We start from the raw sequence: 25,705 nt of genomic DNA on the forward strand, positions 1-25,705 counted from the left end.
GCAAAGATCAAACGGTTGAATGGAACCAAGACCTTTTGTAAGAAGATACGGAGCTGGAGTACATATCGGAAATTGGTTTGATTTTGCTTAATTGTATTTTATTCGTTGCCTATATTCACATTATTTGATTATTTGTTTGCTTTAGGGTTGAAGAAGATAAATTAAACGAAGATGTTGCTGAAGGGAGAGCACTTGGAACTATTAAACCCGATTCTGTTAAAACAAGATCATCTCCATTTGTTGTTAAACAAGATTTGACTTTAACAGATATGCAATCAACAACAAAATCAACATATCAAGGAGTTCAAATTCCAACCGATTCTAGAGGAAAACGTGGAGATGTCTGCTTCTTTATTTTCAATTGTTTCATTTTATAATATTTGATAAATATTTTTTTCTCATATAACTTTTTGTTTTAATTCACAATAAATTTTTATTACTCAATTTGATTTAGGTTATCGAAGATGCTTTTGTGGCCACAGCTCGTTCAATGTTAAAACAGCCCGAACCAGAAAAAGTTGAAATGAAAGCAACTTCTCGTGAGTATGGTGGTTGGTCACCTGTTCAACCAACAGCTCCGCCAGTTACATCCACAACGTTAATGAAAAAAGAAAGAAGTTACAGAACAGAACAAGGCCCTCCAACAGAAGAAGAGCTTGCCGAACTTAGAGAGAAGATAGCTCATCCTCCTCCCCTTTCTGAACCGATTTCAATTTATTGCAAGGAAGATGGCACACAGACTCGCAGCTTGGCTGGAACATTCTCTTCGGCAGTAGGAGGAAAGACTACATTCCGCAAACAATCTGACTTCACCATGCCAATCGATCAATACACAAAATCAAAGTGGAAAGATATTTGAGAAACACATCAACTTTAAAATATATTGACATTTTGAGAAATAATGAGACATTTGTTTTTCAACTTGTTTCAAAACACTTCACATCACTTCAACCTTTTCGTCGTACCTCTTCTATGTTTTACTGTTATTGTATCTTTCATTTTTTCGTGAAAAAAATTTAAAGTTATGTTTAATTTGGTTTTTGAATATCATTATCAAAAAAAGCACTTTGAAAAAAATTTTTTCTCGATGCCCTTTTCCTTTCATCCAATAAATACTCTTCGCGTCAACAGTTACTAAATTCAGAAGTTTATCAACGAAAATAAAAGAGATTGTATTGGATGAATTGATCTTTATTCTTTTCTCATTAAAAATGAAGTGATTTGAGAATGGAAATTGTAACTGAAGAATCAAAAAAAGCAATATTAAATGAATTGAATATGTTGCATTTTACTCTTCGTCAAGCTCTTCACCTTCTTCATCGTCATCTTCCATTTGGAACGGAATTCCCATCGACTCGAGCTCTTCTTTTTGCTGTTGCGTCTTCAATGTTGTGAACTGGTCGGCAATCTCCTTCACTCTTTCCATTGTGCTGTTATCTCCATATTTCTCTTCAAAAGCCTTGTATCGCTTGATCAGGAACATCATCTTCTTCGATGACGAAACTCGTAGAGTGCACGCTCTTTCATACATTGCCCTGCACACTTCAATTGCTTCCCTCAGCTTCGCCTCCATTCTTTGTACTTCCTCTCCCTTTTCTCCGTCTGCACCTTTTCCTTTCTTTCCTTGTTTATTTTTCCGTTTATTTCCCTCATTTTCCAATCCTGCTTTTCCTTTTTCCTCGAGGTCCTTCTGTCTTCTTGCCACTTCCTTCTCTTCCAAATCAAAGAACACTGACCACAAATCCATTCTTTTCGGGTTGTTTGTGATCATCTCTTCAATCGCAGCTCGCCCTCTAAGCAGAAGATGGGCCTGGAAAAAGCAGCGCACGCAGTGTGTGCACAGCTCGATGTACTCCTTTGCAGACAGACTCTGCTTTGCTCTGTCAATCAACTGGTCAAAGTACACCTCACTCTCTTCTCTCTCATCCTCGTCTAATATCTCTTCAAATTTGTCTTCCAACTCTTTCTGCTCAAGTGCTCCTGCTGAATAACCAGCTCCTTCCACTTCCATCGAATTGCTATCAGAAGCCTTCTCCGCAGCACGTTGCTTCTTTTGCCTCGCTTCATCATCAATGGCATACTTCACAATGCTCCTCCATATGATCATTGATCCTTTCGCCTTCTTTGCCATCTCATCGCAAACTGTCTTTGCAACTCTGAACTGCCCAGCTCTCTGAAGCAGCTCCAAAGCACGAGGATAGATCTTGTTCTTATTCACTGCAGCAGCAGCTTCTCTCAGCACTTGAAGGAAGACAGCTCCACCAGCTGCACCTTCTTCATCACCTGAGATGTCAGAAGAAGAAGCTGGCGTGATCATTGGCAGCTTCGCAGATGATGTCATCAAGCGCACCTCAAGTGCAAGCAACCCAGCCCAAACATCTATTCGTTCGTCTTCTTTCTCAGGGCTGATTCTTGAAAGACCTCTTCGTGCAATTTTCCTTGCTGCGTCTGTCTCGCCAATGGCAATGAGATGGGCCATGTACCGCAGCCACACTTGAGCAGAATCTGGATGTGCCACAAGAAGTCGCTCGTAGTCTGCTTCAGTTGTTGGTGCTTGCGATGCTGGATTCAACAAGAACGGAGTGGGACCTGCTTTAGAGGCGCTGACACGAGAAGCAGATGCTTCGGATGGAGATGTCTCAATAGCATTCTTTTTGGTGCTTTGCTGGGCATTCTCTTTCTGTGCTTTCTTTGAAGATGCAGAAGTTGTTTCAGTTAACGTGTGTCTGTCTGCGGTGATGAATCCAGGGGGCGGAGATGGGGATGGGCTTGGTGAAGGTGCTGGATGCACATCAGACGATTCGTTGCCTTCATCGTCGCTTTCATTCAAATGCTCTAATTCATCGTCTTCAATATCAGACATGTCAGAGTCGAGCAAATCTTCTTCACCAGCTTCATCAGCCTCGGACAGATGGAAATCCTCATCTTCTTCCTCTTCGCTTTCATCATCTTCATCATCTCCTGAATCCTTGGCATTTTTCCTTTTCTCTCTCATCAGCTCCATCATTGAATTCATTGCAGAAGTGCCTTCTTTGATATCCAATTGCTGTGAAATGTCAGAGCCATCATCTTCTTCTTCCTCTTCTCCTTCTCCATTTGTAAAGTAGCTTGGCTTCAACCCAACCCACACTTTCTTTTCTTCCACTGAAACTTTTGTTACTTTAGCTTTGACAATATCGCCCACCTCATAAAACTCTTTAGTGTCAAACGAATATGTTCCATCAGTTCCTTTCTCAACTTTCGCATCTGTCAGTTCAGAAACATGTGCAAATGCAGAGAAAGGTGGCTTCTTCTTCCTCTGAGCAGAGCTGGAATCAGCAGCTTGCTCGTTGAGTTCTTCTTTCGTAACAGGCACCATAAACAGACCGAAGTTCTGCACACCTGACACACGGCACTGCAGCACCTGACCAACCTTCAGGTCAGCAATGCGGAGAGGAGGAGGAGGGATAGTGGTTCTTGTTCTCAACGTGATCTCATACCCACAGTTTCTCACAAAAGCAGGCTTGCTCTTTTCTTCGCTGCTGTCTTTTGGCTTGCTTGTCTCAATTTCTTCTTCATCGCTTTTCGGCTTCTCTTCTTCTGTTTCCATCTCATTTGCACCCGTCCCTTTGAAGACGACTTGATGCACAGCAGCAACAAGTCGCTTTCCACTTGGGTAATCTGCAGCTGGGTCGACGACATAGTCATCTCTTAGCAGATACATTGGAATCTTCCCGCACAACACATGCGACAGCCACACAATCACTCCCATGCGCTTCGCTGCCACTTTCACATACACTTCCAGACGCTGTCCAGCTGTCAATGACTCAATGAACGATGCTGGATCATAGAGAGATGGGAGGAAGTTCATGCGGAAGAACTTGGCAGCTTTGTTGTTGAGCACATTGAACAGCGGAGGGAACGGGATGGCTGCAGAAGATGAATGCTTTCCGCTGCTTTGAACAGCTGTGGCTTCGGAATGCGATGAATTAGTGGGGTAAATTGGTGGAAGAGGGAATGGATCAACATACGGATCAGGATTCTCTGAGGTGTTTTTCAGCACAAGAGAAGAAGCAGCAGTTGCTGATCCATCTTCCTTTTTGTTTGATTCCTTTTCTGTCTTCTCCTTCGCTGCTGTATCAATAACAGCAGTCGACTGCGACAGAAGTGTCTGAGTCAACGGCTCAACGAACGACAGCGCCTCATCGACGATCTCCTTCTTTGTGGAGACGAACAGCATCGGCGTCAAATCTGTGGGGCTTACCTTTCTGTAGTCAACGGCCACACATTGGATGTAGTCTCCTACATGGTATGTCTGCTGCAGTGAACTGAGCTCTTGACGAGGCTTGCCATATGCAGAGTTGTATCCTCTACTTTCTTCTTCTTCTTCTTCAGCATCGCTGTCATCAATCAATCTGCGCTTGCCATTCACAACAGCACGTTTGCTTTGCTTATCTTTTCCTTTTTTTGCTTCTTCTGCCTTTTTGGCATCTTTCTTTGATTGTTTGTTTGAAAGCTGGGCATCTGCAATGTGAAGCATTCCACAGAACAAGTTCTCGCCTTTCTGCGCCCTCAGCATTATTTTTTCACTCTTAGACATTGCTTGCTGTCTCATTTTGTTCAGCATCTCTTCAATTTCATCTGATGATGAATCGTCTTCGTCTTCCAAACTGTCATCATCATCTTCTTCCTCATCTTCCTCCTCCTCTTCCTCCTCTTCACTTTCATCTGAAGAATTTTTCTCCATTTTTTTGGTCTTTAACACATTCTTTTTGTTATTCTTAATTTGTTTTGATTTTTCTTTGCTTTCTTCTTTTTCTTCGCTCTTTTCGCTTTCATCTACCTCTTCTTCTTCCTCATTTTCTTCCTCCTCTTCCTTTTCTTCTTCTTCCTCCTCTCCCTTCTCTTCTTCTTCTTTCTCCTCTTCCTCTTCTTTCTGTATGCATGCTTTGATCACAGCCTCCTCACCTTCTGGCCCATTTCCTGCGCCTGTTGGAATTGTCAGCACAGCACCACACGGTGAAATCGATGAAACATAAGCAACAAACGGCAGTCCAATGCGGATGGGCGATATTTCATTGCAGTTGTTCGCACCCACAATTTCGTGTGAGTCTGCTTTTGGCAACTCCAAGCTATCCTTTTTGGCATCTTTGGACTTGTTTGTTGGATTCGGGTCAAAATACGCTTCAGGCAAAAGTGTCATTGACGCCCCAACAACTTCGTGAACAAGTTTGATCTTATCGTCTTTCTCGCTTTTCTTGCTTTTCTCTTTCTTTCCTTTCTTTGCTGTTTTTTTATTTTTGGAATCTTCATCATCATCATCTTCTTCCTCTTCACTTTCATCTTCATCCTCCTCCTCTCTTTCCCACGAATAATGCAGTTTTTGTATTCTCCCCGTAACCACACGCCCAACCACTGCAAACGCCTTCCACTTCTCTTCATCGCCCACAAAGTGCAGCAGCGGCGAGCAGTCGATCCTCCGCAGCACAACAGACACAAAAGGCGACAGCGACACAATCAGCGTCGACTGCGCCTGGCGCTGCCCTTCAAACGAATGCGATTGTTGCAACACCTTTGTTACCACCCCTGTCACATGCATTCCAACATACAGATCCTTCAGCTGAATCATCGGATGCGGTGGAGGAAGAGAAGCTATCGTCAATGACTCGGCTTCCTCTTTCTCGCTTCCTTTCTTTGAACTTGCCTTTTTCGCTGCTTTCTTTTTGGAGCCTGCAGATTCAACAATGGCAGATTCAGAGAGGGAGCCAGGTATTTTGAAAGAAGGGTCCAAATGTGATGGCAAGAGCGACAGATAGACACGCAGCCTTGTCACCCCAAGTTTAGTCTCAGACTTGCAGATGTCGATGATTCGGAAGATGTGCGTCTGCCGTATCCGGAAAGGAAACAGTGGTGAAATTGGAGATGGACGCTCGCTCCATTTCTGATATATTTCCGGTCTGTGCTCACCATCCAGCTCATCTTCAGAGTCATCTTCGCTCTCTTCTCCTTCATTGTGCTTGTGGAATTTGTGTGAGTCCTTCACCTTCATTGCCCACTCATTGTGACCTTCTCTTTTACCCTTTGCATTCTGACTGGTCTCAACAACAGTGTGCAGCGAAGGTGATGACATCAACAGCTGCAGAGTCGATCGTCTCAGCTGCAGCGGCACACAGCTGATGTGCACACGCGCATAGATGAGGAACTCCTTCTTCTCCTTCTCGTCCACATTCACCTCGTTCACCAGCTTCACATCCAGCTGGTCAGGATATGCCCCAACGATCTTGCCTTCCACAAACATCCCAATGTGCAGGTCGTCTGTCTTTTTAAATAAGCTGCGGGTGACGAGCTTCTCCGGAACAGCCGGAAGAGGAGGGAGCTCCGGAGGCTGAAACAGGTCAGGGAAAGCAGCATTGACTTCAGTCCGGATCGACTGCCCGCGCGGCGCCGGTGCCAGAACAGCAAAGACGAATGGCTCAGCAACAACTGGAAGCTTCATTGAGCAGCTTTCAACAGCACGTTTTAAAGCAGATGAAGATGACAGCTTCTTCGGTGAAGAGAAGGTGCCACACGCCAAAAGAGACGAGGAATAGACGAAAACTGTGCTGTGGACAGGGAAGTCGAAAGGTGATGGGGCTGGATTTGATGCTGAATCGACGAGAAGAGGGCTGTTGAACGATTTCAGAGGAACATACGCAATCACAGACTTCTCCTTTGCGGGTGCTTCTGTATCTTTCTTTGAGGATGATGAGGAATCTGCAGAGTCGGTTGATGTTGAAGCAGAAGTAGTTGAAGAAGAAGAAGAAGAGGAAGAAGAGGAAGAAGAGGAGGAAGAGGAAGAAGAAGAAGAAGGAAGAGATACTTTGATAACCAAATACAATGAGTTGCATGCCTCGACTGTGGCTGGAAGCACAGATGGTACATTTTCTACGCCAAGTGTCGAGAAAAGATCATTGTGCATCATCATCTGTGAAGATGGGAGTGAGAAAGAGGAAGAGGAAGAAGAAGAAGTTGAAGAAGAATTGATGTTTATTGCTCCTTCTGCAACAAGCGAGCGGAAGAAGGCGAAGAGATACGACGGGTTAACACGAAGCAGCCCAAGATTCTTCTTCTTCGGCTGCGGTGTGTCTGACGTGTATTTTGAGTTGGCCTGCGAAGAGGCAGCATCCAACACAGCCTCAGTCATCTTAGCGACTTCTTTGTGGACGCCAATCGGATTCTCACTCGCCATGACAGTGTCTGTTGGGCGTACGGAGAAACACACTCTGTCCATTCGAGTTTTGACTGAAGAAGAAGAAGAAGAAGAGGAAGAGGAAGAAGACGATGAAAAAGGAGGAAGTGGAAGCGTCTGAACAGTTCCTGACTTCTTGTCAAACTGTTCAAGCACGCCCTCGTTATACTCATCTTCTCCTTTCTTTCCCTTGTGCTTTTTGCTGCTCTTCTTGTTCGAGTCACGGTTGACTCTTTCGATCCTCATTGCCCGCGCAAACAGCGTCTGCCCATTCACCACAAATGCATTGTCTTCAACGCTTCTTCCTTTCAACTGCTCGCTTTCCTCTTCCTCTTCGTCTTCGTCTTCTTCTGAAGAGTCTTCATCATCATCTTCGCTTTCGTCTTCGCTTTCGAAGGTTTTTTTTCCTTTTTTGTTTCCTTTTTTTGCTTGCTTTTTATCTTTCTTTTTTCCATTCTTCTTTTCCTTTTTCCCTCTTTCTTCTTCTTCTTCCTCCTCTTTCTTCTTTTCCGAATCCATTTCATTAGCATCATTTTGACCTTTTCCCTTTAAATTATTGCGATTGTACACTTGGCTGGTTAAATATGTCCTCGGCACCAATCCTGAAATCGTTCCAAATGACTCCACAAAGATCGATTTAGCCTTCCCTTCCTCTTCTCCCTCTGATTCATCATCATCATCATCATCGTCTTCCTCATATCTTCCCCTCCTTCCTTTCTTCGACTTTTGCATGACTTTTGGTTTATGCGCTGTCTTTTTCTTTCCGCTGCTTACAACAGAAACAGGCACAATTTCTCCAACATGGAGCTCAGAAATGCTGTGTGGTGGAGTCACACCTGACTCAGAGGCAAAAGACATCGCATAGTCAACAAAGGACCGTTTCAGTGTGATGCAGATGACAACAGACGGAAACAGTGCAGAAGGAGTAAATTCCTCAGCTGTTGAAGTCGTTTTCTGCCCTTTTTGTTGTGGGCGTCCATCGTGGGTTCTTTTCTGGAAGGATTCCTTCTCAGCTTTCTTTCGTTCAGCCAATGGTTTAAGTTCAAATTCCTCTTCCTCATCAACTTCCTTTGACAAAAATAGAGGATGATTTGCGTAAAATAACTCGTGCTTTTTGGATTTTGAATCTTTTTGATTTTGTTCAATTGACTTTGGTAAAAACTTGATTAATTTTGACACCATTGTTCGATCATGACGTAATATAGCAAAATCTACTTCACTTATCTCTGATCCTGGTTTAAACTTCTCCATCAATTCTTTCTTTTTTTCACCACAATCATCGCAAATATGTTCAACTGGCAAAAATCCAATTGGATTCAAGCTGAGTTTTGTTTTCGTGTTTTTAATTGGATCTTTATATTTCATTGATACATGAGGAAGCCGAATTAAATATCCATATATTGAAGATTGTGCCGACTTTTGATGCTTAAATTTATTTGAATCAAGTTGTTTATAAACGACTTGTTCAACGAATACGCGATCATTTTCTTGCTGAAATTCTTTCTTTGACACTGTATATACATTTCCTATATCGAGCTTTTCTGTAACAAATTGGCCCCATGCTTTCTGTTCGTCATAAGACCAATTTTGCCATTTTGATTTGTCCACTTCAATTTCCTTCAAAAGTTTTTCACACAAGAAATTTAAATAAATAGTTGTAATAAATCAAATCAGAAATTTTTAAAAGCCAAAACGTCAAAGCAATAAAAGCAAACTTCATTTTGTTTCATCATTTTCCCAAGATCCTGTGGAAGTGTTAACTTTCCACTGGTTGGAGCTTGATCCCTAAAAATTTCATTGCTTTTCTCTTTGATTTTACGCGACATTAACTTTTCTTCAAAGAGAAATAAAAAGAAATTTATTTTGATCAACACATTATTGTACGTTAATTCATAATAGATTATGGTTTGTTTGAAGTGAATAAAAAAATGAATATAACAAAATTCAAAACTTTTCGAATAAAAATGTTACACATTCAATTCATTTGTTCATTTTTCTTGAAAAATATGTATTGGAATTCACATTAAATTTGAATAAAGAGAAGTAAATTCCATCTTTTAAAAATCGTTTTTCTTATTTTTTTGAAGAAATGAAATGATGTTGTTATTTATTTATTTTATTTTTAAAATATTATTTAGGCTTTTGATGTTGAAACAATGTGCTCTTTGGACGACAAAAATCCCAAATCCTTATGGAATCATCAAGAGAGCCAGACACAATACGAGTCTGGTCTATTGAAATAGCTTCCACAGGGCGTGTGTGGCCAAGGAGCCTGTAGAAATGGGGCTGAAGCCTCGATGGCAATGATGCCTGTGCGGAACGAGGGGTGTTTGGCAGATGTGAAGTGGGTGATAACAATGAAGAAGGAGTGGAGCGAGAGGAAGAGGAAACGGAAGAGGTGACAGAAAAAGGAAGAGGAGGAGCAGAAGAAGAAGAAGATGATGATGAAGAGGAAGTTGCAAATGGAGTCGAAAAACTCAATCCAGCTGAGCCGAGAAATGCCAAAGGCTCCCTCCTTTCACCCTGCAGCACCTGCGAGCCCTCAATGAACGACTGTTTAGGCGAAGTATGTTTCACTTTGTTTTTGTCATCTTCCTCTTGTCTGTGTCTGTGATGATGCCTGTCTCTTCTCACAAACTTTTCAATTTTTCTGTCTTTGCGGTTCGGCTGCCCCTGCCGCTGGCTTTCTTTGCCCATTTGCTGTTTCATTTGTGTTCTTGTCTGTAAATTCACTTCTGTTTTGCTCTGTGTTTGCTTCGATTTCCCTTTTGCTGCCTCGTTTCGAGTGCGAACGGACAAGTGCGAATGTACTGAATGTGTTGCTGAATCACTTCCACTTGCACTGCTGCCATCTGAAGCTGAGCCATCGCTTCTCTCTCCATCAGACGAACATCTCGAAGAAGAACAAGAAGAAGAACGAGAAGAAGAACAAGATGATGATGAAGAGCTTGTTTCTGAGTCTGATTCCACTTCTTCTGTCTGACTTTCTCCATTTTCCTCGAATACCCCTCCATCTTGTCTTTCCCCATCTCTTTTCCCAGTCTCCGGCACAAGCCCAAACAGCTCTCTATCAACCCTTCTTCTTCTCCACGGCAACGCTCTGCTGCTTTCCGGCTTCATCGCACGCTGCAGCTGATGTCTTGTGGGGGCTGGCTGGGGAGAACGGGATCTGCCCCTTCTTTCTGCCTTATCATCTCCAGCCATTCTGCTGATGTTGCTGACAGACGGAGGAGAAATACCACTCAGCTGCGGGTCAGACAATGCATCGTCTGCAGCAGGTGAAGAGGAGCCGTCGTGTGCTTCTGAAATGGAGAGGAAATGGCTATTGTTGTTCTTATTGCTGTGATGATGATGATGATGATGATGATGGCTATTATGATGATGATGAATGTGATGATTGCGATTTTCTTTGTTCTCATTGTTTTCTTGTGGAAATGAAGAAAAATCGTTCAACAAGGAGAAAGGAGGGAATGCAGTGGAAGACAGCTGTGATGTGGAGGATGTGGCTGTTGGTGAAGAAAGTGAATGAGAAATCGGAGGAACTGATATTCCGACAGGCGAAGTGGAGTAAAACGAGGAAGGAGACAGAAATGAAAGAGAACGAGAAGAAGAAGAAGAAGAAGAAGAAGAAGAGCCATAGCTGCTGTATGCTGATTCCACTGGACTTGATGTGAATTCATTGAAGTTGCTTGTGCCTGTTTTGCGCATGTCCCACACAACAACTGCACCATCGTCGCCTCCAGTGGCCAGTCTGTATCCATTGTCTGAGAAATTGAGAAGAAATGATTTTTCCAATTAAAAAGGAAGAAAGGAAGAAAGAAAAGTTAGAAAAGAAAAGAAAAGAAAAAAAAGAAAAGAAAAGTTAGAAAAGAAAAGAAAAGAAAAGAAAGTCAGAAAAAGGAAAAGAAATCACAAGAAAAAGAAAGCAATCAAAAATATAAACATTCAATAAAAAAATAAAATAAAATAAAAAAATAAAAATAAAAAAGAATCAGAATGTCCAAAAAAGTGACTCAAACCAAATTGAAGAGCACCGACTCCACCTGAATGTCTTTTCTCAGAATACACTTTTGCGCCTGTGTATCTGTCATACACACTCATCGTGCCGTCACTCTGCCCACACACAATCTAACATTAGAAGTTGGATAAATATTCATTTAAATTTTTAATATATATTTATATTTTTAATTTTATTTGATTATTTTATTTTTTATTTCCCCAATAAATTTTGATAATATCAAATGAACATAACAATTCTCACACCTTCTGCTGGTCCCACTGCAGCGACCACACAGGATAATGAACAGAAATCACCGACTCGCAGTTTCCCGATCCCACATCCCAGAGCCTGATCGTTTTATCTGCCGAAGACGAGCACGCCTTCATGTTTTCTCCATCCAGCTGCAGGGCAAGCACAGACCCGTTGTGCCCCCTCAGCCTCTGCGGCGCCAAGTTGAGCGAAGTGACATGCCTGTCAATTTGATAGGTGGTTTTAATCGTGGTTGTCGTTGTGATCGTCGTGCTGTTTGGGGATTTGCGAAAATGGGAAGAAGAAGAAGAAGATGATGATGATGAGCTGCTATTTTTCTTCTTGTCTGCACAAGGCGAAGAATTGTCTTCACTGACAAAGTGAACACTTGATGAATCTTCTTCTTCTTCTTCATTTTCCTCCTCCTCATTTTCCTCCTCTTCTTCTTCACTTGACTCTCCTTTTTCTTTTCTATTTTTGCCTTTGTTTTTGTTTTTATAGTTAAATTCACCCGCTTTTGATGAATTTTCATATGTCAATGCATTTTTATCTCTTCTGCGTCTTTTGCCTTTCTTCTCATTTTTGTCTCTTTCATCATCTGCATCCAGAAGCATCTGAATCATCTTCTCGTTTTCTTCTGCTTTGCTTCTTTTCCCCCTTTCACTTCGAAATTCATCTCCTCGTTCCACTTGCCATTTACTTTCTCCTTCTCCTCCTCTTCCTCCTCCCCTTTCTCCTCTTCCTCTTCCACCTCCACCTCCACCTCCACTAATACCTCCTCCCCCTCTTCTTTTCCCTCCTCTTCCTTTCGCAAACTTCGCTTCCCACTTCGCTTTCTCCTCTTTCATCATCTCCCTCTCATTCAGCATCAGCTCTGCAATAATCTCTTCTCTAATGCTTTCCTCACTCTCACTGTCAACTGCCAAGCATTTCTGCTTCTGGTTCTTTTGGTGTTTGCCGTATTTTCTGTTCTGCTCCCTCTCTTTCTGAGACTTGAAATGAATCACACCCATTGGCTCATCGCTTGTCTCCTGCTCGTTCGAAGACGCACTTTCATCTTCAAACTTCGCTTTTCTTTGATTCTTCGCTTCTTCTTTATATGCTTTTTGTCCCTTTTGTGTCTGTTTATTGGTTTTTCCCTCAGTCTCTTTGCTGTTCTGCTTCCTTGCCAGCTGTTTCGACCGCTTTCTCATCATCTTTCCAATCATCTCTCCAACCTCGTCTTCGATGTCTTCTTCTGTCTGCCCTTTCTTCATCTTCACCTCCACCGCCAGATACAGCGAATCCGACTCTTCATCACTTCCTTCATATTCTTCCATTCCTTTTATATTCCCTCTTTTCTTCAGTTCCTCTTTTGTTTGATAGCTCAAACTGCCTTTGCTTCCAGAGACAGGCGAGGAAGACGGCAGCGGGCTGGCTCCTTTCACCACTTTGCTTGTGTTGTGTCTTTTTCCTTTCCTTTTTGGCTGGCGTGCCTTCTGCTTCGTATACGACGCTTCCAACAGCCTCTTCTCTGTCTCCATGTCGAGATGCCTGGAAAGCGCTGCGGAATTCAAAGAAAAGGCGTTCTGCGCAAATTGTGGCTTCGGCGTTTTGATAGACACAGACTTCGAACTCTGTTTGTTGCTGTGCCTTTTTGAATGCTCATCTTCTGAGGTGTCTTCAGATGAGTCTTTCTCATTCACGCCAAAATCACCTCCATCTTCAGATGTCTCTTCTTCCTCTCTTTCCTTACACTCTTCTTCTTCCTCTTCTTCTTCTTCTCTTTCTTCCTCCTCTCCCTCTTTCTCATCAACAGGCTCGAGTTCTTGCTTGGCTTCAATGATTGTCTCTCTCTTCGTCTTCCACTCAGTCACACACTCGTCTTTAATGTTCCACACACAGATCGCATTCCGCGCTCCTCTTCCGCCTGTGAGAAGATGATCCTTCGACAGAGCAATGGCACTGAAAATAAATAAATTAATTAATTAATAAATTAATAAAAATAAAAAATATGTCAAAGAGAAACATTAAAAGTGAATTATTAAAATGAACAATACAGCAGAATAATGATTTAAATCACAGAAAAATGAATGAGTCATTCATTAAAAAAAGAAAGAAAGAAAGAAAAAACGAAAAAAAAAATCTTATTTAAAAAAATGCACATTTAACACACTAGATATCGTCATGGGGTGTGGTTATCGATATTGACGGAATCGTCACGTTTCTCTGTTTTGCTATGCGATTCGAGTATTCTTCCTCTTCTTCATCAATCAGCTGCCCTGAGCCTTCCATCCCGAACGGCGTGTCCGCGTCATTCAGAAGCAACCCCCCTTCTCTTTGGAAATCAAACATCATCTTCTGCTTCATCTGCCTCTTCCGCTTCTCTTTCCTCCGCTTTCGCTGCTGCGTGAGGTAAATATCGTCTCCGTCCCATCTGTCGCGATATCCCTCGTCTTTCTCATAGACATCGCCATAGCTGCTTTCTGAACTCTGCTCTGAATCCCTTTCGTTCTCATCTGCATCTTCAAGCAAGTCATCCTCATCGCGCCGCTTCTGCTCATTCACAACGACCCTCACTTTGCGCTTTCCAGTGAATGCTTCAAAGGCATTGTCTACAAAAGATTTGCTCTTGTTTTTGGGTTCTTTCCTGCCCAGCCGTGCTTCTTTGAGCTGTGCCTGTGGAAGCTCCAAGTGCTGAATGCCAGCTGAAAGCGGGGCAGACGCGCTGTCTGCTGCTGTGAACAGCTCCGACGATGCAAACGCCGCAGGTGCAGAAGAAGAATCCACCACGTGCTGAGGCGCACAAAGCGCAGACGATAGCATCTTTCCTGTTTTCTGTGTTTTCTGTGCTTTTTGTGTCTTTAGTGTCTTTTGTGTTTTCCGCTGCTTTGCTGCCTTCGCCTCTCCGCACAGGTCGAAGTTGAAGTGCAGCGGGTCGTCTCGCCAAAGCGCAAGCCGTCCTCTTTCCCCGCCCGCAACCAGCGTGCGCGAGTCAAAGGCCACACACAGCAGCGCCCCTGAGGCATGCGACGGCGGCAGGCGGTGCAGCTCGCGCTGGTCGATGAATGTCGGAGGCGCCGATAGCTGGGTGACGGAGACTGTGTGTGCACTGCCCTTTGGCGGAGTGGACAAGGCAGAGGAAGAGGAGAGCGGTGCAGATGAAGAAGGAGGAGGAGAGGAAACGCTATCTGAATGCACTGGTTCTTCATCATACGGCTGGCTGATGTCACTTTCATCGTTTTTGCCTGGTTTCGATTTTTTAGTTCCTGATTGATCATTAGATTTTTTCTGCTTCTTGCTTTGCTTTGCCTGCTCTCTGTCATTTTCCACATCCACTTCTGTCTCTCTGGAAACCGCTCTTCTCACCATCCAAGCATCTCTGTCGATGTCGAGCAAGTACGGAGACATAAAAGACCGCAGCTGCCGCCCTGTGCTGGAGTGGAACACCTTCACATTTCCGCGATCCCCACAAGCGACAATCAGATGCTCCTGGACTTGCATCGAGCGGATTCCGTCCAAATGCGCTGTGAGAGGTGTTGTTTAATAATGATGTTTGCAATTACGGAACAAATACAGAATTTTTTTTAAAAAAAAATAGACTCACATAAAAAGAAGTGCTGCATGATATAAAAGAAACACACCGTCAATTTTGTTAACGGTGCATATCCCTTCTTTCCATCGTTTTTGAAGTGCAATTAGATCAAACAATCTTTCTTGAAATGTTCTAATAACTGGTGTTTCTGGAGTTAATATTCCGAATGGAGAGGAAATCTGAGTAGTTAGAGATGAAAAAGATTCTGCAGTGTTTGCTAGAGGAGGAGTGGTTGAGACCGATAATGGAAGAGGCGATTGAGAAGAAAAAGAAAGTGTTGGCGAAGTTGGTGGAGAAGACAATGAGTTATTTGATAGGGACAACCTTCGATGGGGCGCTATTTCTTTCGATGAAATATGCTCTTCATTTCTGTTTTTATCTGTTTGAGTCTTCCAGGATGCGTAAGGAAACAAATCATTGCCCGCATGACGAAGGGCAAATAAATGTTGATGCAAACAACCTAAACATAGAACATTAAACAATGAAACATTATTTTCTATAACTTTTGAAAAGAATATGCAATAAACACTGAAGATGTGCATCAAGATTGTCTTGTAGAGCCGTCTCCATCTCAATGTTTGAACCAAGTGAAAAAGCATGTTCTTGGACATTCAAAGGAGAAAAAAAGCGATTTTCCTTTGGATGAGAAAAAGGCATTGACCATCCAAGAAGGCTCCAACTTCTTTCGATTTGAATTTGCCTTTTATAAAAATGTTTCCAGATACTTTTTGAATAGCAATTTTTGAAAAGTTCAAAAGCATAATCAAAATAGGGGGGAAAAAATCTAACCCTGAGTGATGCGAAACATCTCTCCATTTTTTGCATCTAAAACAAAGTTCAAAATACAGAAATGATGAATATATATCACAAATTATTCAAACACAAGTGCTAGAGAACAAATCACATCCTCTGGAGAAGAATATTTAAAGATCTCATGAATAACTTCTGGTACAAGTTCATTCATATTTGTGCCTTTTCGGCAATAAACTAATAATTAATATTTTAATAATATTATTATATTAAGATCAAGATTCCAGAGCTCTCTTGTCAGTTATTAAAATGTTTTGATAATCTGAAGAAAAAAATTGTTCATTGAAACGATGCACAAGTTGATTTTTTCAATAAATAACAAAATTGAGAAATTGTTGAATTTTCAAAGGAAATGTTTTCTATTGAGTTAATGTTTGTAAGCAAATTCAAATTCTTTTCAATTTTGTGTTTAAAGAGTTCATAAAAAATCTTCGAAAAATATTTTAATTCAAGATTACAGTTTTCATAGAATTTTATTCTTTTTGGATTTTTTGAAGTGGATTGGTGCAACTTCAGTATAGTAGCTTATTCAATTACAGAAAAAATTAAATGTTTGAAGTGTGTTTTAATTAAAAAAATGTCTAATGTTAAATACATATTTCAACTCATTTTTCACTCTTTTGAAACAAATATGAAATCAAATGCATTCATGTTCTCTTTGGTCATTCGCAAATTTCGGGGAAATCCAAAAATGAAAGATGGAAGCATAAATAATCTACCATGAAACCCTTTGTAAATATGCGAACAGAAACGGCATCAAGAAATTGTGAGTGCATGTTCAAATTTTATTTGAGTCACTTTATTCTGTAAAAGGATTTTTTCAAGGATCGTATTAAAATGGTCGCTTTCATTATGAATTTTTTTCTTTCAATAATGAAGGATTCCACATTAAAAGGATAATAAATAGATTTTCATCCCATTTCCGTTCAAATAAATTTTGTTTTATTTGCTTCTGTCTCCTCATTGGCTGGCCATCCGAACGGCCTCGGTGAAAATGTAGTGAATGATGGGCTGTTCCTTTGTGCACTTTGATATCTTGGATATGTTTCTTTGTTTCTCGCAGTCGCTTGTCGTTTGCGGGCTTCTTCTTCCCTTTTTTGATTCATTTCAATTCGCATACGAATTGCTCTTTGCATTTCATTTCGCCTTCGAATATCACTTTCACTTGTTTCTTCTTCGAAATCATCTTCTACTGCAGCTCTGTTACGTTGATGTTGGGTTTTATGCTTTGTACATGAATAAACGCTGTTTAGCTTTAAAAGAAAAATAAGAAATAATGAAGAAAATATAAAAATTTAGATTTTCAAAAAAAAAAAAAAAATTAAAAATTTTGGAAGTTTCATTATATTTGAGAAATGAAATAATTGTTTTTCTTCAAACCATCTGTAATAATAAATATACACCACTAACTCCAATAGTGCTAATCACAGGAAACAAATCAACTGCAGTACTATGCCAAATTTGATGCTTTGCCAAGAAAGAAGCAAGTCTGAATAAATAACTAATTAATTTTCCTTTAGAATCAATTCTTCTATAGATTTGATTGCGGAAAAGAAACGAGGATGTTGAAACGCTAATAAATCTTTCGGGAATCACAAAAATCATATATAGGATGCTGGCTATTACAGTTGTCATTATAAACCTTAAAAATTAAAACAACAAAATCGTTCAGTTAATACATTTATTTTCTTTGATACATTGAGCAAACAATTTCAATTCTGAACGATGATTTCGCTTTCCTGCGAAAGAAAGAATATGCATAGGAAGACATACAATAAAATATGCTTCGAGTAGCATTAAATAAATGTCATTTCGAGGGTGTTTTCTTGAAATATCTGGAAAAAAGTTAATAGCCTTCCTCAGAGAAGACATAATTGTGCAGACAACAAATGGAATTCGAAATTCTGTATAATTCAAATAACGTTTCCATTTTTTTGGAATTATTGAAACTAAAAAGCTGAACAAAAATGCATTCAGAAAAACTGTTGGATTGTCGATCCAGTCTACAAACATTTGAATAAACAATTAACAGGAATATAAATCTTTATTTTCATTTATTCAAGCCTGGAGTATCATGAAATATAATTGTTGAAGCTAGAGTTGAACCAATATTTGTTAATAATAACACTTCAAATGCATCTGCAATGATTCCGATATGAGAATCCAAGCTGAGAAGGTAATAAAAAGTTATTGCACATCCAAAAAATTTTGAGTTGAAATTAATCCTATTGCATAATCTTGACAAATTAAGTAAAATTGAATTCATTGTTCTTTCACTAAATTTGTGATGGGTTAGAAAATGATTCTTTATAAATATAAAAACAGTTATATTCAATATAATAAATAATCACTAAATTTCGAATTGTCATAATTTATATCTAAAATATTTTTTACTCTTTTCCCTTTTTTATTTTTGATGACTTTCAATGTGAAATTTCATCTTATAAATCATGAATATTTATTTGAAAATTATAATAATATTTTGAATAAGACCTGTTCAACATGACTTTCAATTTTTAACGCTATTTGTCTTCAAAAAATAAAAATCAAAATTAAACTAATATAAAGATACAAATGAATGTTTGTTTTCCACTTTGTGAAATGATGAAAAGAGAAAAACTTAATATTTGAGTTACAAAATTCTTTTTATAATACTTCATCACAAGTTCATAAAATAATCAGAAAATTTAAACGATATACCACAAAAATAATTCTTTCTGAGAAGAGAAAATGGATTGTGAAAACTTGTGATAGCATCTTCATATCCTTCTTCTTCCATCTTTTCAAATATCTCCATTTTCGCTGACTTTCTTTTCGCTTCTTCCTTTTCATCATCTGTCTTTTCTTTCAATCTTTCTGAAATAGTCAAAAAGAAATGCAAACAATTCCACACAGTAAATTGTTCCAAAGTTGATCGTTTCATTTCCTCTGAAAACAGATCTACAACACCTTCCTTCAACAAAACATCAGCTTTCACATCTATCTCTTCCGCTGCATCTTTCAAGGAATGAGCGCACAAGAAGCTAATATGTTTGTAATTATCCATTGCTGATTGAAATAACTGAGCAATGAAACCTCGAAGCTCAGTAGATTCTTTATTCCAACGTAAACATTTAAAAAAAGAAATACTTCAACGTTCTGATCCATCTCATCAAATAATGATCTTCTTTTGTTTCTTTTCAACTTTCCTCTTCTTTCTTCTTCCAATCAACTCTTCTTGTCAACTCTTCCAGTTCTCTCGCTGCCTCTCTACCAAAATGTTGTTCATTCTTAATCACCCCTGAAAAATCGATGCCTTCGTAATATCTACACATCAAAAATTTCCAAGCAGATTGATAGGCGAGTTGCATCAAATCACGATGCTCCTGATGATATTTGATGATTTCTTTGATTTCATTCAAATACTGTTCTTGTTTAACTTTTTAAAAAAAATAGAAAAAAATACTCAATTATATCATAAAGGAAATGAAAATGTTCATGCAAAATATTGGCTAATGAAACTCAAAGCCAACAATGCTATTTCCAATTCTTTTTGTACTTCTTCGTTTTGCTCCTTCTTCAAGGCAACTGCTAGAAGGCAAGGCACGCAAATTGAATCCATTTCAGATGAAAACCATCTGTTCAACAACAAATAGCATTCGCAGATATCCGTAAGAATTATTTCGTTCATTTCCTTTTTCTTCTCATTTTCATCAACCATCACCTCTCTCATTCTTTCACGCAGCAATGAATTATCAAAAGAAAAAAGAGAAAATCCTTTCAATGCTTTGCAATACCCGACGTGCTTCAAAAGCAAAATTGCATTTCACCATGACAATGTCTTTTCTTCAATCATTTTGCCGATTGTATCGAACAGTTCTTCTGTGAAAACTGATGTGAATTCCTTTCTATTCATTTCATTGATCATTTCATTCATTTCCTCAATTTTCTGTTTTTTCTCATCTTCTCTGCAACGCTCAAGTTCATTGAACAATTCTGTAAATGGAATGAAAAAAAAATCAAAAATTATGTTCAAAATTGTTTAATCCAAATAAAAGAACAAACTCGTAAACTGCTCGGTTTTGGTCATAGCTTGAACTCCTTTTTCACATTTATCATCATTTGACAAATACATTCTGTTTGTTCCAAAAAATATTCAAAATTAGGGGCAAAGCTTGGATAATAACAAAATTAAAGATAAATACACACATCGTCGATTATCTTTCAGTCTAAAAATGATCACAATTCAAACTGTTTAATTTTTGCTTAATAAAAAAAGGGCTAAACAGAGTGCAAAGAAACCTCAAGCATTGGTTGTATAAGGCAAAAATGGAAATTTTTTGTTTCTTTTTGATCCAACCAACAGTTTATTTTTGAATGGCAATTTGAAAAAATCGTTTTTCCTTTTGAACGATATTTTTTTTGATAATGTGGCATATGCACACTTAACAGCAATTTCTAATTCTTGCATATTTCGATTGTTTATTGTTTATTAACATCATCTGTGATGTTTTGAGTTGTTAAAAACATGCGGAAGTTCATTAAAATAAAAATTTAATTTTTCAATAATAATGAAAATGGGTCAAAATTTTTTCAAAAAATTTAAAAAAAAACATTATAAAAAATCAAAATAAATTAAAAAAGTTTATCTTTATGAGTTTTCTGAATACTCAGAGGCAGATAAACCATCGCCTGGGTCAATATTATCGGTTTCACTTGTTTCGCTGTCATTGGAAATAATCAAATCATCAAAATCAGGTATTTCTTCTTCATTTTCTTCTGTCTCTTCATCTTCTTCAGCTTCTTCTATTTTCTTTTCTTTGTAGAAAATAATTTTAGATACAAATTCTTCAAATCTCACAATCTTTCTTTTATTAATCATCCAATAAGCAAGTTGATCAGCAACATATTTTTTCTCGAATTCCGTGGGGAGGAAAAAATCTTCTCATATGGCTCCATAATCCTTCGGTTGTATTTGTGCATGCGTGAGTTTCTTCATCAAAAAATTTTCTCTTATGGCACACTGTTAGATAATTGTATCCTATACGAGAAAGAGATGAGTATGCCTTCTATTCATCTGACATTATTGTTGAATGAGGTAGAATGTGCTTTTGAATGATAGGAATCAACGTCGAAGCAGAACGATCTGGTACAATCATAACAAAAAAATTCCTTGTTTCATCCATTTTATCATTCTTTCGCTCCACTGCACCAAAGACCCACATTTCTTTCTTTCTTCTTCCTCTATGATATTTTCTTCTCCTCAAAACACATTCATCTATCTCTACAATAATGTTTTCGCCTCCAAGAATAGACTCATTCTGATTTATGATGTCCATCGCGCAACATCTTATAACAGATGACCAATATGCAACAGAGTTCCTATGTATCCCCAACATTTCCGAGCAAAATTTCACACTTGCACCGTTCCAAATAAATAGGATAATTAACAAAATCACATTTATTGGTATCCTGCTTCGAAAAAATGATGTATTCTTGTATGCTGATTGTCTATTGCTGCATTTCCTGCAAACCCACATCATCCTGCCATAGTAACGCCGCAAATCCATTTCAATTCTGTGCCTTCTGCATTTTGGCTTGTTTTTGATAATTTTCCTAAATATCCATTTTTCAGATTTCTCCGAATTGAGAAACAATCTGAATAATTTATTTGTTATTCTTCCTGGAATTGCAAGTGAATAGTCTGAATAAGACACTTCTTCCATAAAATTTTTGATTTATGAATGATCAAAAATCCCATAAATATGTGAAAACGACAGATTTCAAAAATCAAAAAATCATGGTTTCCGCACATATTCAGTTCATGACATAAACACTAAATTAAGCCTGGTTGACGGATTGAAAAATAGACGGTTACGTCAGTCAACTGAATTTTTTCACATCAATTTGTTTTTTTTTTTTTTTTTTTTTTTTTTTTTTTTCTCTTGATTTTTGAGGCAATAAACATGTATTTTTTTTGAATACAATTGTATGGCTATTTTCAACAATGATTAGTAATGAATTTCATTTTTCCATTAAAGAAAGAACACTAAACCATAATTCTTATAACGCTCAATATGAGAAAAATAATTTTGCAATTTCACGCTTGCAATATATGAAGGCTGATTGGTTTGCATAGAATTGTATTTGCCGATTATCAATAAATGTTTTTCTTTTTGTGAACCAGTGGAAATTTTCGAAAATAAACAAATAGTGGAATATCTTATTATCCTTGATGAATATCGAGTTTGTTCAACGAATTCATAAAGAAAGTCCACAGGAAGAAGAGACGTTAAAGTGAAAATGGAGAATCAGATGATGAAACATTCGAAAACAGAAGGAATAATGAATTTTTATTGGAGGGAAACAGTTGCCAACGGAATATAAAGCAGAAAATTGCTTATAAAAATGTTTAGAAGGTTTGTTGTTGTTATTTATCTTGAAGTGATTAATTTTTTCCCCTTCAGGCTATTGAAAGAATGAGTGATTTGCTGGCTTTGAAGAAGAAGAAGAAAAGTTTTGAAGGAAAAATAAAGACAGACAGATGAAATGCGAGATATTATGAAGATGCCTGACATTGGGCTTTGGCGAAGAATTATTTTTGAGGAAAGATGATTTTTTGTGAAAGAAGGGGAATCGAAAGAAGAAGAGATTGAATGAAAAAGGGATTCACATATGTTTCCTATTTTTTATTGGCGATGGGAGATAATTGAGCTGAAAGTGAAAAAGTATTCAGATGTTTCTCCTCTGCAGAAAAAGATACAGAAGAAGAGAATTTCAATGAATTTCAACTTTGATATTTATTGGATCTCATCTTCTCAATTTTCAACAATAAATCGTCTCATTCAACACCTTCAAAATCTTCATCAAATTATCAACAACATTTCACACGCTTCTTCTTCTTCTTCTTCATTCACATCATCTGAATGAATTTCTTCACATTTGATATCTGTATCAGAGATAAAGACAAAAAATGAAATGGAAACGAAGAAATATATTGATGAAGGAAAAAATTACAAATAAAAATTAGAATTAGAAGGTGAAAGAAGAGAAGAAAGAGAATGAAGAGCACTGTTTCCTGGGGGACTTTGAAAGGAAATGGAATCGAGAAGATGGAGGAGGGTTTTTAGAATGAAATAAAGAAGATGATAATGAATACGAAGATGAAGAAGAACATGAAGCTGGTTGAGAGCCAGCCACACACTGCGAAAGGTCCTTAACAGAGCAAAAAGAAGAGCAATGCTGCCAGGGAAACTCAAACGAGATAGGAGGAGCTAAGTCCATGCCACATGACTCAGAAAACCGCTTTGTATCTCTTTCAACTACCTTCTGTCTTCGGTAGCTTGTTGTTTCAACATGGAACAATGAATGACTTTTATGCTTATGTGAGTGTATGCTTCATTGTTTCTTGCACAATCTTCACAATCCTTTCAAATGGCAAATGAATGTACGACCTCTTCTTCTCCTTCTCCTTCTCCTTCTCTTTCCCTCTCTGCATCATCCATTCCAGCTTCTCCTTCTTCGCCTCACTTTTCTCCATTCTTCATTCACTCTCTCAGCTGAATGTGCTCAAACGGATTAAAACCACAACAGAAGACAAGTGCATAAAGGGCAAAAAGCAACGAGAAAGCGAGCAACAAAAGAATTTGGAAGAGAAAATTACACATACGAAGAGGAATACGAAGAAGAAGGGAAAGAGGAGGTGGAAGAGCTGGTTGTTTGTGGGAAAGCATCAGGAAAGAGATGGGAATGAGCACAAGGCGAGCCAACAACCGACGAATTGGACGAAGAAGCCAATGGAGATATGGAATTATATTTGGAGAGAGAAGGCGACAGATCTGAAATAGCAGAAGAAGAGAAAGAAAAAGACATGTAAAAGGGCGAAGAGGCAGAGAAAAGAGGATAAGATTCATTAGAATTCCTGTTTTGAACAATGTCATCTATTGGATTGGAAGCATTGAAGAATAGAGAAGAGCCAAGGCTTGACAGATCAGAGCTGCATTTTGCGAGTGTGTCGCGGCCGATCCAAAAGGCAGCTGAAACGCACCGCTTTGGAATTCGACTGATGAACTGAGAAGAAATGAAATGGAAGAGGAAAAAGATGAAGAAGAAGACGATGATAATGATGGAGATGACACTTTATCACTTGAGCCATTCTGTTGTTTCATTTCTTCTTTTTCTTCAACACCTTCTTCTTCATCTCTTGTTGTGCTTTCATCCATTCCAATGGGAATGATGTCTGACGTGATGAGTGCTGCCCTCAAAAGCGACAGGCCGTCTTTGCCGAGAAAGAAGCAGTCGTCGATGGTGAACAGCACAGCCTCTTTCGGTTGATCGCAGGAAACGAGATGGGTGACTGGCTGTGTGATGAGGGGAAACATAGCAATTATCGGTTGAGTGGGTGTGGGAAAGGGCAATAGCTCCGTTGGGGAAGAAGAAAGTTAAAAAGAAGAAGATGGTGAAGTAGGAAAAGATGCTGAAACAGAATAGGAAATATCTGTGAAGCATTAACATAAAATTGAAAAATCAACAAACAATAACGGAATTTAGAAAGTGAAAAGATATTCACAAAGATGTGTTAAAGACAGAATGCATGACAAAGAAGATATGTTGAAAGCTACAAAAGCACTTCGAACATAATCAAAGAAAAGAAGTGAGATTTTATTGAAAAGAGCAAGAAACATAACACATATTCTCCTTCTCGTTCCATTCCATCACGAATATTGCTTTCAGTTTCCTCATTCAGATGTTCTTCTTTTTATTTGCTCATTGATATTAACGCTTCACAAGAACGATTTTAAATATGCAGTATATTCATGAAAATATTGATTGATATTTTTATGAAAATCAAAAAAGAAAATAGATGTTTTATTGTTTTTTTAAAGAATTTATTGAAAGTCTTGTGAAATGAAAATACTTTTGTGAAAATGCTAAATAGTCAAAAGAGCATTTAAAGCTTCAAATGATAGGGAATGCCTTCTGTCACCAGAGATCCTTATCATCCTTGAAAAGATACGTTCGCAGCTTGCTTCGCTGCATGGAGACGAAACTAATGAAAAACAGATGTTTGAGTATATTGTTTGAACAGGTCCTTTCTTTGTGATCTCTGAGTAGAACTTTTGTATATCGTCTTCATATATGAAGCTTGGTGCTTCATTCAAAAAATCCAGAAACAGTTTGAAACATAAATCCTTGATCTCTTTCGATTGATTTGATAAAACCGTTGTCACATATCTTTCAAAACTTTGTTTAATTCGTGTATCCCAGCAAGATGATATGGAACACACCACTTGATCACAAACTTCTTTCTCTTTTTCTGGTTCCAGACGGGAAATCAAACAAATCTTCTGGTTTGAAAACAGCACCTCCACATCATCTGTGCCATATTCTATTTCATCTGTTCTATCTTCCATTGAATCTTCAAGTGAGTCATGAGAATTATCTTCGAAAATAAGCGTTTGAGAAGATGTCAAGCATGTTGAAGAAAAACATTCAGAAGAAGAAGAGCAGGAGGAAGCAGCTGAATGAATTGAAGAAGACTCATTCATGGTTTCATCTTTTTTCTTTTCGCTTTGTTTGAAGGATCCGGTAATAATAAATTCATCATCTTACGAATAATCTTAAGCCATGCATAAGCCAAACAAGTCCTCTTCACTAGACTCCGTTTCACTTTCGTCACTTTTGCTTTCCTTTCTTGAAGCTTCAATATTTTCAAATTCTGAACGCTTGAAATTGGGAACCATGATGATCATGCTGCGAATTACTTCTTCAATTTCTTTTGATTGATAACCTTCATCTTCCTCGATGTCATTTCTTATCAACTTTGTCATAGGAGCACAATTGTCCTTTATTTTATGTTGTTTATGTGACACATAGTTCAATGCTT

The 25,705-nt window shown here is 38.6% G+C and overlaps 5 protein-coding genes across 5 annotated transcripts; 1 reads left to right on the forward strand and 4 right to left on the reverse strand.

The window, feature by feature from the left end:
- MONOS_163 (uncharacterized protein) lies at positions 1-1,077 on the forward strand. Its single transcript, XM_067869213.1, has 3 exons — positions 1-75; positions 146-341; positions 455-1,077. The coding sequence occupies exons 1-3, from the start codon at positions 20-22 to the stop codon at positions 857-859; spliced, it is 657 nt and encodes a 218-aa protein (XP_067728098.1). The 5' UTR covers positions 1-19; the 3' UTR covers positions 860-1,077.
- Positions 1,078-1,171: 94 nt separating this feature from the next.
- MONOS_164 (putative RNA binding rRNA processing protein) lies at positions 1,172-9,047 on the reverse strand. Its single transcript, XM_067869306.1, has 2 exons — positions 8,923-9,047; positions 1,172-8,824 (listed from the first exon to the last, which is right to left on the reverse strand). Exons 1-2 carry the CDS (start codon positions 9,031-9,033, stop codon positions 1,289-1,291), a joined length of 7,647 nt encoding a protein of 2,548 aa, XP_067728099.1. The 5' UTR covers positions 9,034-9,047; the 3' UTR covers positions 1,172-1,288.
- Positions 9,048-9,064: 17 nt separating this feature from the next.
- MONOS_165 (uncharacterized protein) lies at positions 9,065-14,939 on the reverse strand (the record flags this gene model as incomplete). The annotated part of the gene is made up of 4 exons (XM_067869408.1): positions 9,065-10,971; positions 11,227-11,335; positions 11,471-13,400; positions 13,612-14,939. 4 exons carry the CDS (start codon positions 14,937-14,939, stop codon positions 9,338-9,340), a joined length of 5,001 nt encoding a protein of 1,666 aa, XP_067728100.1. The 3' UTR covers positions 9,065-9,337.
- Positions 14,940-16,766: 1,827 nt separating this feature from the next.
- MONOS_166 (uncharacterized protein) lies at positions 16,767-17,712 on the reverse strand (the record flags this gene model as incomplete). The annotated part of the gene is made up of 4 exons (XM_067869494.1): positions 16,767-17,093; positions 17,221-17,329; positions 17,399-17,482; positions 17,549-17,712. 4 exons carry the CDS (start codon positions 17,710-17,712, stop codon positions 16,767-16,769), a joined length of 684 nt encoding a protein of 227 aa, XP_067728101.1.
- A 6,047-nt stretch (positions 17,713-23,759) lies between these two features.
- MONOS_167 (uncharacterized protein) lies at positions 23,760-24,200 on the reverse strand (the record flags this gene model as incomplete). Its single annotated transcript, XM_067869584.1, has 1 exon — positions 23,760-24,200. One exon carries the CDS (start codon positions 24,198-24,200, stop codon positions 23,760-23,762), a length of 441 nt encoding a protein of 146 aa, XP_067728102.1.
- Between the last annotated feature and the right edge of the window lie 1,505 nt (positions 24,201-25,705).

The sequence above is a fragment of the Monocercomonoides exilis genome (genome assembly GCF_001643675.1).
Source record: "Monocercomonoides exilis strain PA203 chromosome Unknown scaffold20-1493094, whole genome shotgun sequence".
Lineage (NCBI taxonomy): Eukaryota > Preaxostyla > Oxymonadida > Polymastigidae > Monocercomonoides > Monocercomonoides exilis.